Source organism: Panulirus ornatus, chromosome 18 (assembly GCF_036320965.1).
Source record: "Panulirus ornatus isolate Po-2019 chromosome 18, ASM3632096v1, whole genome shotgun sequence".
NCBI lineage: Eukaryota > Metazoa > Arthropoda > Malacostraca > Decapoda > Palinuridae > Panulirus > Panulirus ornatus.
Window position 1 is genome coordinate 51927382 of NC_092241.1, and position 13754 is coordinate 51941135.

The 13754-nt window shown below is 38.8% G+C and overlaps 1 protein-coding gene across 2 annotated transcripts in view; it reads right to left on the reverse strand.

The window, feature by feature from the left end:
- The window catches only part of LOC139755091 (non-lysosomal glucosylceramidase), a 135126-nt gene that overhangs the window by 45099 nt on the left and 76273 nt on the right, over positions 1-13754 (reverse strand). For both annotated transcript variants that reach the window (XM_071673206.1, XM_071673207.1), the window contains 3 exons: positions 11795-11930; positions 9036-9161; positions 4934-5056 (listed from right to left, as the gene is read on the reverse strand). In XM_071673206.1, coding sequence (XP_071529307.1) covers positions 4934-5056; positions 9036-9161; positions 11795-11930 — 385 coding nt within the window. The remainder of the gene's footprint in view (positions 1-4933; positions 5057-9035; positions 9162-11794; positions 11931-13754) is intronic.

Sequence of the window (13754 nt, forward strand, 5' to 3'; positions counted from 1 at the left end):
ACACATCCTCTACCACTTCTGAAACCACACTGCTCTTCCCCAATCTGATGCTCTGTACATGCCTTCACCCTCTCAATCAATACCCTCCCATATAATTTACCAGGAATACTCAACAAACTTATACCTCTGTAATTTGAGCACTCACTCTTATCCCCTTTGCCTTTGTACAATGGCACTATGCACGCATTCCGCCAATCCTCAGGCACCTCACCATGAGTCATACATACATTAAATAACCTTACCAACAAGTCAACAATACAGTCACCCCCTTTTTTAATAAATTCCACTGCAATACCATCCAAACCTGCTGCCTTGCTGGCTTTCATCTTACGCAAAGCTTTCACTACCTCTTCTCTGTTTACCAAATCATTTTCCCTAACCCTCTCACTTTGCACACCACCTCGACCAAAACACCCTATATCTGCCACTCTATCATCAAACACATTCAACAAACCTTCAAAATACTCACTCCATCTCCTTCTCACATCACCACTACTTGTTATCACCTCCCCATTTGTGCCCTTCACTGATGTTCCCATTTGCTCCCTTGTCTTACGCACTTTATTTACCTCCTTCCAGAACATCTTTTTATTCTCCCTAAAATTTAATGATACTCTCTCACCCCAACTCTCATTTGCCCTTTTTTTCACCTCTTGCACCTTTCTCTTGACCTCCTGTCTCTTTCTTTTATACATCTCCCACTCAATTGCATTTTTCCCCTGCAAAAATCGTCCAAATGCCTCTCTCTTCTCTTTCACTAATACTCTTACTTCTTCATCCCACCACTCACTACCCTTTCTAATCAACCCACCTCCCACTCTTCTCATGCCACAAGCATCTTTTGCGCAATCCATCACTGATTCCCTAAATACATCCCATTCCTCTCCCCCTCCCCTTACTTCCATTGTTCTCACCTTTTTCCATTCTGTACTCAGTCTCTCCTGGTACTTCCTCACACAGGTCTCCTTCCCAAGCTCACTTACTCTCACCACCCTCTTCACCCCAACATTCACTCTTCTTTTCTGAAAACCCATACAAATCTTCACCTTAGCCTCCACAAGATAATGATCAGACATCCCTCCAGTTGCACCTCTCAGCACATTAACATCCAAAAGTCTCTCTTTCGCCCGCCTGTAAAGATAAGTGGTTATTATAGGCATGTCATCATTCACACCTTACAAGACTGAAGTATTCATAACTGTGTACATGCAAATCTATGGACTGATGTAACCTGAGACCATCAAAGCTATCTGGCCATAACTGGATACACACAGCTAGTGATAAAATGCTGTCATCTCTTAGCAGGCTTCAGTAACGTGGCAATTACATGACCTGTACACTGTTACACAGTGATTCTTAATCACTGCAAGACTGTAGCCATCACTATATTGCACTTTTTTTGGGTACTACCATGCTGGGTATATAAACTTGAAATGGAACTTTGAACCGATGTATCTCAGTCTCCTATCAGACTCCACAATCAAATAAAATATGACCTATTATTAATAACCTTAGACTTCGTGATGCATACAGTCCATGCATCCTTGAGGGCTGTCTGTTTCTTAGATCTCATACCTACTCGTCACTTCTTTTATCACCCTTCCATCCACTTATCTGTTCCATTACAGTGGACATCTTTGCATCTACTCCTTAAAGTACTCCTTTGATCTCTATAAATTGTGTTCCTTACCTCCTCCTACCTGTCATTATATGTTTGAACACATTAAAAGTCATAATTAACCTATCCAACTCATACTAAACAGTAAGCCATACAAAACGTTCCTATGATCAACTAATTTTACATCTTTCATCATAAATAGACTTCTAAAATGCAACTTTCACTTTCTAACAAGTGTCATCTATTTCCATTCTATTCTTGTGAAGATAAATTTTCTACATCTGGGTTTCATCCTAAACTCCTAGATAATTCTGAAAAATATCAAGCTACAGCACTTGCTTATTGTACTGACTTATGCCTATCAATTCTACTCAAATACCTCTACCTGTGCAACTCATAACAATTGGTGTTGGTGGTGAGGCCACCACCAAGTCCTCTTTAGGCAATTGGTGTCCATTAGTGTTCATAAATAAAGTAACCTGTCTTAGAGTACTGTTCATGAATGAATGTTTTTCTGAAATCCATGACCCACTAGATTAAGGGGTAGTGCCTGACATGGAAATTATCAGAAATAAAACCAAGCGCCAAAATCTCATTTCCTAAAGTGTTCAACAATCGTAGACCTATTGTTTTAACATTAAATACAATGAAATGTCTTGAAGACATAACGAGAGACTATTTGTGTTGTACCATAGATAATTTCAGAGAGCCATGGCAGTTTGCGTATTGTAGAAATGGGAGTGTTCAGGATGCAAGTTTGACTTTTATCAAGATAAAAGTCATAACTCACAAGCAAGAATCTTATACTTTGATTTTAGCTCTGCCTCAAATACAATCCAGCCACATATTTTGTTAAATAAATTATTAGGGATTGATGCAAACTGTTGCTTGCTGAAATGGATCTTCAGCTTTTTAAAAACAGAAGCCACAGTATACCAAAACAGATAACACCATGTCCAACATAATTTTTACCAATACAGGTGCACCTCAGGAGTGCGTTATGTCCCCCACTTTGTTCAGCTTGTATACTGATGACTCTATAAGTGTTTTTTTTATAAAAAAAAACACTATTCTAAAATATGCTGATAATACAGTAATTATAGGTAAGATTTTAAATGATAATTGTAATAATCATATTGCACAGGTTAGTTGCTTTGTTGAGTGTTGTAAAACAAATCATCTGCACTTGAATGTAAAGAAAACTAAAGAGAAGATAAAAGGTTTTAGGACAAAAAACTACATGTACCAGACTTAATTACAAATAAAGATGAAAATGTAGAATGATTGAGTCAGTACATGTTTCTAGGCTTTATCATAGATGACCAGTTACAAGGTGGTGCAAATACTGATATGGTGTGCAAGAAATGTAATCAAAGTTTGCACTTTGTATTATTCTAAAGTCTCCATATAGACAATGCAATAATCAATCGTTTTTGTAGGTTAACTATAGAATCATTTTATGTTTTTTAATTACTGCCTGGTATAACAAGCTCATCAGTAAAGATAAAAAAAAGCTTGAGAAAATTGTCAAGAAAGCTAGGGAAATTGGGGGACAAACACCTAAAGATCAGATATGCTGTATCAGGAATGTGCAATGAAACAGGTGAAGATCATGCAAGATGCAACCCATCCTCTACACCAATACTATATATTTTTAATGTCTGGAAGAAGACTGTCTCTTCCTATACAGCACATCAAAAGATTCAGGAAATCATTTGTACCAAAAAGCATGCTACTGTTTAATCATCTAAAGATGCTGCAACTCCTCTGCGATACAATTTTTGAGTGCAATAGATGATTATGTGATGTTTTATGTGGTAGATAAATGTGATATTTTATAGTTTGTAAAAGTTTCTGACACCGTTGTTTTGTTTCCAGCATGAACTACAACATAAAATGTTCTTGAAAAGCCTCCATGGAATATGCGCATGATGAACCTTGGCAAACAGATATAAAGAGAATTTCCGAATGCCATGTACAATTAAGTACAGTGTCGCTCTATTTGTAGAAATATTTCCTGAATTTCAGATCTCATTTGAACTTCTATGATTAACTATCTAGGTGTGCAGCAGGCTGATGACATGATGAGTACACAAACAATCATGCTTGTACTTTAGTTTAGCTCAGTCTTAATCCTTGATGACTCTCAGTGAGTGCATTTGATCATGGCACTGGACTTTGCAGAAAACTTGTCATGGTACATCTTGAAGCTGTCTCCCAAGACCTGGACCTATGTGATCCCCATTGGGTTCTATCCAATATGGCATTTGGACCTGCAAAGAAGTTGTCATACTACTGCTGCCTAAAATCCAGTTCCAAGACTTACTCCTTCATGACCATCCTGGCTCCATCCAACAAAGTGTTGAGGCTTACACAGAAATTGTCATGCTGTTACCAGAGCCGGGCTCTAAGACTTGGTCCCCTATGACCATTAGTGGATGCTATATCCCTAGCAATAATGTAGGTTGTTTAGATCCTAAAATGCTGCAACCTTTACCTGCTTTAAATAAAGGTCCCCCCAACCTCTCAGAGGATTCTATGTTACAAAGTACAAAGATCGTGCTCAAAGACTTGGCCCTCTCTGACCTCCTGGTGGGTGCTATGCCACAAAGCAGAGGTACTTGATCCTCTCTAAGCACCTGGTAGGTGCTATCCTACACAGTAAAAGAACTCAGTGACAAGGATTGGCCCTCTCTGACCTCATGATGGGTGCTGTCCCACTCAACAGTAGGAATGAGACAAGACTTTAAATTAACCCTCTCTTACCTCCAATGGATGTTAATGCTTAAAATATGGAGTTTGTAGTTCTGATCACAGAAATGAGTTTAATCAACCAGTAATAACATTACAATCATATCCACTGGATCTAATGTTACTTATTTTGTAAACTCTATCTCAGGTTTGTCAAACACATTCACCATTAGCCATATGTGATAAAGTGATGATAAGCTTATGGCAAATCAAAAGTTTACATCACAGACTTTCATTTGCTTTTTTCATTAATATTTTCAATGGTTAATTTTCAATACTGATTTTTCAAATAAAGGCTGAACCCTCTTTTGCCATTCAATTTGATTAAATTTTCTAAATCCTGCTTCAACATTTATAGGATGGTTCACCGGTGGTCCTAACTCATACACATTTTCTACTTACGACATAAATCTTGGCAGCTGACTGCCACAAATATAGCAAGCAACAATATCCCGTTTGAAAGGCCAGCCTATCTGCTAGGTAAGGCCATTAGTGTGGGAACCAGCATTGGAAATACTTTCTAATTCACTGGTCTGTTCACAAAGTAAAACTTACAAAACATACCGTGTGTCATATGACGGTAGTGAAGTATTCGCAAGTGGTGGCATCTCTAACCAAACTGATCCACCATCTGATATGAAGTACAGCTCATTGAACAAAGCACTCTTGAACCAGTCTGGTAAGTCTCTGAAACAAAAATATTCTACTGATGAGATGTGCAGTCACTACAGATTGAAGGATATAATCAAAACCTTCAGTGACTAGATATATTCTCATTCTACAGGAATGTATCTTGGAACAAAGACATGATGACTATGACCATCATAAGATTAGAAAATTTTGCACAAGTATCCATGCTGTACAGCAGTATATCAATAATTAATAATTACTCCAGTATATATATTTCTGTGAATGGTTACCCAGGAATTTTTTAAAAGCTTCTGCAGCTTAAAACTGAAACTATTTCCAGTAGCAGGGAAAAATATACTCCTTTGGAGTGAGTTCGTTGATGAGAATGTACTCCCTATGGTACAGCTTCATCAAAGCTGACTTTTCACTTACAATGTAACCTCAAGCAGGTGGAATCCTGTAACACCTAAAGCAGGAAATTGCTACGAGTTATAACAAAAAAAGGTTATTTCATTTTCTCATATTCTTTACATAATCTCCATACCACTGAATAAGAATGGGCTTATACAACATACAAAGTAAAAGTATTCTTTTTTTCAGTTTTTCCATATGGGAGTAGACTGCATACTGTGGAAAGGTGAAGACTTATAAGATCACATAACAGCAATGTATACATTGCCTTTTCATTCAGACAGTCACAGCTAGGCCTGTTACCAAGAAAGTAAGGATATCATGTGTACTCATCTATAATGTGTGACATATGTATTACATTGTTTTTCAGGTCTACCTTTCTCTTTGTTTCAGATGTTCTGTTGAATTAAGATGAATGAAGTATTCTTGGTGCTCAGGTACTCTTGGTTTTACATAAATTTAATCAAATCAATCATGGATCAATTCACACGACCAGAATGGTTTCACACTGATCCTAACTCCACATCAGGAGCAGAGCAGTGGGTCTATTGGCACTGCAAATTTGTCAACTTCCTCACCATGTTCAAGGCTGAGAACTACACTGCTGATTGAAACTAATACAAGGAAGTTGTAAGTATTGGGGCCATTTAAATAAAACCAAAGAATGAGGTGTTTGCAAGACATGTAGTTACCTAACTGTACTGTATGAGCAGGGAGTTTTACACTCATGGGACCATTTCTCTGGAACATTGTCTACTATCATACAACTTCTTAAACCTATGTATGCTGTCTGCATGAACCATGTCCTCAGTCATTCTATTTCATTCATCCACCAACCTTATATTATGAAATACTTCTTTACATCTTTTTTGAACAAGTTTCTTACTTCATTTTATATATCATACATCCTCTGGTTGCTCTATCCCTACATCTCTCAAAGAACTTTTCACAATCCATGTCATTGATCTGTGATGATAACTTTAAAATTGTCATTAGGTCACTCCTCGCTTTCTTCTCTCCCAAAGTGGGCAAATTTACAGCCTTTAGCCATCTTAGTTCCTTCCTCTAGACCTTCTCTATTAATTTTATGTGATTCTTTATGTGCTGAGGCCAAAAGTCCAAAAAGTGCTTCCCTCTCTAAACACAAGGAAGACTTATAGTGCTGATGGTATCCACCCAATGTATCAAAGAGTGTTCCTTAAACTTGCACCTGTGCTTGATTGTCAGCTCTGTTTCTATTCATAAAGCGGAACTTTTCCTTCTCCTTGGAAACGTGCATTGATACATCACATACCTAAAAAGAGTGACCATTCTAGACCCTCTAACTATCGTTCCGTTGCTTTGATATTTACCATTACCATAGTCTTTGAAGCCATCCCCAACTCTCATATCCTCAGACATCTTGAATCTCACAGTCTTCTCTCTGATCATCAGTATGGTCTCCATAAGGTGAGATCCTATCTTACAAATGTCTGGTCATTATCCCTGAAAGATTTAGGGGAATCTTATGTAGCTGTTCTCGATATAGCTAAGGCTTTTGACGGGGTGACATTAGGGTCTCATTTCTAAGCTTCCCTTCCTCATCTGCTCCCTCATATCTAACTTCCTTTCTAGCTAATCAATCCCAGTGGTTGTTAATAGATCAGCCTCTCCCCCTCTCCATCAAAATCAGTTTCCCTTAAAGTTCTGTCCTGTTCCCCATACTTTTTCTCCATTTTATCAACAATTACCTTTCTTCCACAAAAAAAAAAAATTTCTCATATGCTGGCAACTCAACACTGCATTCCTCCACATTCCTCAATTCTGCTCCATCTTCTGTCACTCAAACTGCATCTGGTCTTGACAAAACTTCCTCAATAAACTCAGGTTTGAATAGGATATCACAGTGGGGGAGACAAAAATTGGTTAAGTTTCGTGCCTCCAAGACCCAGTTTCTGCCAGTCTCTCTATTGAAAATTCTCACAACTTTCCTCCTTCCTTTGACTCATTGAAAATACTTGGTATTCCTGTAACACCCACTGTGTCTTGAAAACCCCATATTACATAAACAGCTAATTCTGCTTTTAAGAAATGGAGTCCTGCTTAGATGTCAGAATTTTTTCTACCAAACAGTTGCTCCATTCATACACAGAACTGATCTATTCTTGTATGAAGTACTGCTCTCACATCTGGGGTGGTTCTGGTTCTGCATCCTTACTTCACAGAATTGAATCAAAAGCATTCAAACCTATAAACTCTTCCAGGCTAACTTAAAACTTGACCTGTTTGCCTTATACTGCAAAGTTGGCTCACTTTCCCTCTTATATAGATATGAACTTAGTTTTTGCTCCCATGAGCTGGCTGCTTCTATGCCCCCACCAGTAATTAAATCACACAATACTCGGCAAGGTGCAGCATCATATAGTGTGGCCTTTGGCATCTTAAAGGTTTGGTCATTTTGATAAGTGTCTCTCCATACATCTCGAAGCTTTAGAACTCTCTACCATCTCATGTCTTTCCCATTGACTATGACCTGGCATATTTCAACAGACAGGTTTTTCACTTCCTTAAGAATTCATAAACACTTTCCCAAGTAAGGGGACCAATGGAACCCATACATAAATCTAAGATGGTGTATGGTAGTAGAGAATCTCTGGGGATAAAGGAGAAAGAATACTTCCCACATATTCCCTGTGTAGTGTAGAAGGTGACTAAAAGGTGTGGGAGTTGGGGCTGGAAATCCTCCTCTCCAGTTTTTACTTTTCCAAAAAAGGGAACAGAGAAGGGGACCAAGTGAGGATTTTCCCTCTAAGGCTTAGACGTCTATTTTTGATGCTACCTCGGTAATGAGGGAAATGGTGAATATATAAGAAGAAATAATGATAGCAGAGAATGTTCAATGCCCCACAAATATAAAATTTCCTCCCCATACAGTATAAATAGCTAATCACAAAGAGGAAAGTTGAGGCAGTGTTGTTACAAATATGAAGTGGGCATTTCTGGTAAACATCAAAAATCCAAAAAGAGTAATTGTGGTAGAATCAACACATGCAATCCAGGCAACTTTGATAAAATAATCTTTCACCATATCCTTTAGCACACATATCTTAATTGCATGACCTAAGTTGGGAGCGGGGGGCTGGAAATCCTCCCCTCTCAGTTTTTTTTAATTTTCCAAAAGAAGGAACAGAGAGGGGGGCCAGGTGAGGATGTTCCCTCAAAGGTCCAGTCCTCTGTTCTTGACGCTACCTTGCTAATGCGGGAAATGGCGAATAGTATAAAAAAAAAAAAAAAAAAGTTGCACAATACACAAAATATACTCTAAGTATACAGCAGACTGCAAAAACACAGCCATCCAAAGAAGTACTATCATCCTGACTCATGAGTGATGAAGTGATGCCTAGAACCACTTTACACCCTTCCTGTCTGGAATGCTAGTCTTTCTTTCAATCTCAGTAAAACTGATCCATAGGCTAAATTATTTCATCCTTCTAGACAACATATACCAATCCTTTTTTCCTGTCCCTTGTCTTTAAACTCTTTTTCTTTTTCTCCCATTATCAACTTTAAATTCAAGGTCTGGTATCGATGAGAATTTCTAATCATGGAAGAAACAGAATACAATGAAAAGCGTAAGTGGGCTTACTTGTCTTGAAGGATGGGGTTCTGCCAGGCCTCAATATCAGACTCCCACTGTCTATAGTGGTGGAGGGCATAGGCAGCCATCTCCTGTGCTGCAGTCTGCTCATCACCAAACCAGCGAGTGTATCGTCTATGGGATGACAGATAGTTCAATGAAGTACATCCATTGCTTCTCATATAAAGGGAGGAGATAACAAATGGGAAAGTAATATCTACCTATCTATCTATATCTCCAGCACCTGTACCCATCTAGAACTCCCACAAGGGGGGTGGCCATGGTAATAGTCCCCATAACTAGCAAATATCAAGTGCAATATCAAGAACAGTGATTTTATTGCATTTAATCTCATTCCCTGGCAATACATGAAGATCACACAATAAAGCAATGCAAGAACAAACATCTGAATGTGGAATATGGTACTACCTTTAGGATTGAGGGGGACAAAATCCTGAGAACTAGGAGAGATCATAGCATACATGACTTCACAGTTGACAGTGACACACTATAAGCAGGTCAATAAAGTGAAAGTAACATGTATGACACACCACAAGCAGAGCTACAATGTGAAAGTGAAAAGTGTGCCACACAAGAAATGCTACAAATGTGGAGGAAGCAAGAATCACACACCAAGATCTTGGTTGCAGTGTGGAGATGGCAAGTATACAATATGGACTACAGGGTGGAAATGGCAAGTGTGATACACAACAAACATGGTTACACTGGACATCACATGTCACATACTACAAAAAATACTACTGTGTGGAAGTGGCATGAGTGACTCACAAGTAGGGTCAGCTAAAGTGTGGAGGTGGCAAGTATTATACACTACAAGCAGGGTTATAGTAAGGAGGTTGCATATGGAACAGGCCATAAACAGGCTTAAAGTGTGAAGGTGGCTGCAGAAATGTAAACAAACAGTAAAAGAAAGGAGGCTCCCAACAAGATTTTCTTGGTTTGGTAACATTTCTTCCTTAACGGAGAATCAATGAACAATCACAGACAGCTGCCCTATATCTGCTATATAACTGTTTTGCTTCAGTATAAGCTTCTCTCATAAACAAGAGGTCCTGGTTGGTTCTCAGGTTTGTAGTGTCACTGTAACTTGTTATGTGTAGCTAAGGAAGATAAGCACTGCAGTCTCTACAAGGAAACTGTTCTCAGCTTATGTCCTTAGGTTCTGACTTCAATATGTTGCCCCCTGTGCCATGAACCTATTGTATGCTTTACTCATCAGATTATGACTCCAATATATCAACTCATGAGTCATGGGCCTGTGTTGTCAGCTGAAGTCTAAAGTTCTGACTCCATTATGTTACTCCCTGAACCACGAACCTGTTGTCAGCTACAGTTTCCAGCTTCTAACTCAAGTTTGTTACACCATGAGCCACGAACCTGTTGTAAGCTTCTAACTCAAGTATGTTGTTCCCAGTACTAAGTACCTGTTATCTTTAATGATTCCAGTATATCACCCCCTGAGCTATTATATTTCCAGACATACAAGCAATGATGTAAGCAAAGAGAATATTGCAGCTGGGAAAACTTGTAACTCACGATTTCTGGCCTGGGTGCAAGGCAACCTCGTCAAACTACCATAATGCTAAAGACAAAAAGAATATATACCTGGGAAGATTAGTAGCTCTGGATCAAATAGCACAGCTATCAGTAAAGCCATCATAATCTTAAAAACAGAAGAATATTGTACCTGGAATGATTAACAGCTATGTGTTAACTGACATGGCTGTTCGTCAACCTAGGTCAGCCACCATAATATTCAATACAAAGAGAACATTGTGCCTTCGAAGATTAGAAGCCCTAGGCTATTGGCATTGCTGACGGTTAACCTGGTAAAATCACCATCAATAACAAATTAAGACAGGTTTTGTAGGTAATATCAGCTGACTGTGGTAAAAAGGTATATGTTATGGTAAAAGAGAAGAGAAGAGATTTTCTTCACTTTGGTTAGTTACCTCCACACTGAAAAATCCTCAAATAAAAAGGCAATATCAAAACACCAAACTTTCTTACCATTCCATAAAGCCCTCTTCACTATTTCTTACTGTTCTTGCTTTTTTCCATTTGTGATACTTCACCTGATGTCCATCAATTAAGTTGACAACCCAACAATGTTCCAATACCTCAGCTGAAAGCACTCACCTCATGTGACAAACATTTAGGATCCCTCTATATGACTATGAAGTGCATGCATTCTGAAGGTAATGCTCACAACAGGTCATGCTAGGACAAAAGTTTTAAGTGGTGCACAAATCAAAAAAGTCAAATAAAGCAGCTATCAGTGGCATAAGTAATGCAAATAAGTTGTGGATTGCACAATTAAGATCAAGCAATTTGAACATAAAAAGGAGATACGGATTTGGAAAGATGAACTAAAGTATATACATTACAAAAATGAGCTACAAGTCTGAGTGCTGGAAGGTTTCACGAAAGGTCACTGTAAAGTGACACACTGGAGAAAGAAGCACAGGAAGGAAATAAGGGTGTATATGTGCAAAAAGAAAGCTAGGACAGTGAAAAATGAGATGTGCTGCAACTGCAGTTAAGAAATTTTCTTGCAATAAATGTATGCTTATAAAACTTAGAGAAAGGAGACACACAGAGAGGAAAAGGGATGAGAGAGTACTCTGTGAGGGGTGGATTGGTTAAAATCTCCGAAGTCAGTTTGGTTGGGTCACTGAGATAACTTAGATCAATGAATTACTGATAATAATGATTATGAGAGAAATGTCTGTACTATTTATCCTTACCTAGTGTGAGTAACTCCTCTGCTCTTGAACACAATTTGGGGCATGTCCCAGGCCAAGACCATCTCAACCATTCCTGAGCTATTTGCACTAATACTACATTTTCCACAAACAGCAACAGCTCTTTCTTCGCCCTTTCCTATGAAGCACAGGGAAATGAAAGTCACTTACATACATGAAAAATAAAGTACACAATTGACCAAGAAATCATTAATTTCTAATGGAGACAAGAAAAATATAAACATGTTTGGTTTGCCTCTGATGGTATGAGTGGCAATGCTGAAAACAAATGACTGCCCTTAGTAGCAATGTTAGCAATGCAGACCATACATCCTTTGTCTGTGGAAAGATTGACAAAGAGGATATATGTGTCATAAGTGGAGGGAACAAGGAGAAGTGGGAGACCAAACTGGAGGGGGAAGGATAGAGTGAAAAAGATTCTGAGCGATCAGGACCCGAACATACAGGAGGTTGAGAGAAGTGCAAGGATTGGAGTGAATTGGAACGATGTGGTATACCAAGGTTGATGTGCTGTCGATGTCATCCTCCTCGAAGGCTCAGATTCGGATGTCTGAATGTGTGTGGATGTAACCAAGAGGGGGAAGAAAGGAGAGACATGTATTATGCTTGAGGAAAGAATTCTAGAAGTCCTGGCTCTGAGTGAAATGAAGCTCAAGGGTAAAGGGAAAGAATGGCTTGAAAGTCTTGGAAGTAAAGTCAGGGTGGTGAGAGGACAAGAGCTAAGGAAGAAATAGCACTACTCCTGAAGCATGAGTTGTGGGAGTGTGTGATAGAGTGTAAAAGAGTAAATTCTAAATTGATATGGGTAAAACTGAAAGTGGATGGTGAGAGATGAGTGATTATTGGTGCTTATGCGGGTGGTTGTGAGAAGAAAGATCCTGAGACAAGTATTTTTGGAGCAGGCGAGTGAGTGTCAGCAGTTTTGGAGCATGAGACCGGGTATTAGTGATGGGTGACTTGAATGCAAAGGTGAATGATGTGGCAGTTGAAGGTATAACTGGTGCACATGGGGTATTCAGTGTTGTAAATGGAAATAGTGAAGAGCTTGTGGTATTGTGTGTTGAAATAACACTGGTGATTGGGAATACCTATTTTAAAAAGAAAGATATGCACAAATATACATATTTGAGTAGGAGAGATAGTCAAAGGGCATTATCAGATTAAGTATTAATTGATAGGTATGTAAAATAGAGACTTTTGAAGGTCAGTGTACTGAGAGGGGCAGCTGGTGGGATGTCTGATCACTATCTTGTGGAGACGATGGTGAAGATTTGTAGAGGTTTTCAAAAAAAGAAGAGAGAATGTCAGGGAGAAGAGAGTGGCGAGATTAAGTGAGCTTGGAGGGGAGACTTGAGTGAAGAAATACTAAGAAATACTGAGTGTAGAATGGCGTGAGGGGAGACTTGAGTGAAGAAATACTAAGAAATACTGAGTGTAGAATGATGTGAGGGGAGTGGTTGAGGAGTGGAATATATTTGGGAAGCAGTGATGGCATATGCAAGAGATGCATGTGGTATGAGAAAGGTGCGAGATGGGTAAATTAGAAAGTGTAGTGAGTAAATTACAAAGGATAGAAGTAAAGTTATTAGTGAAAGAGAGAAGAGAGGCGTATGGATGGTACTTACGAGGAAGGAGTGCAAATGACTTGGAGATGTGTAAGAGAAAACAGCAGGAGGTCAAGAGGAAGGTGCATGGGTTGAAAAAGAGGGCAAAAATGAGTTGGGGTGAGAGAGTATCATTAAACTTTAGGGGGAATAAAAAGAGGTTTTTGGAAGGAGTAAATAAAGTACAAAAGACAAGAGAACAAATGGGAACATCAGTGAAGGGGGCAAAAGGGAAAGTTATAACAGGTAGTGATGGAATGAGGAGGAGATAGAGTGAGTATTTTGAAGGATGGTTGAACATGTGTGATGAGAGAGTGCCAGATGTGGGGTGTTTTGGT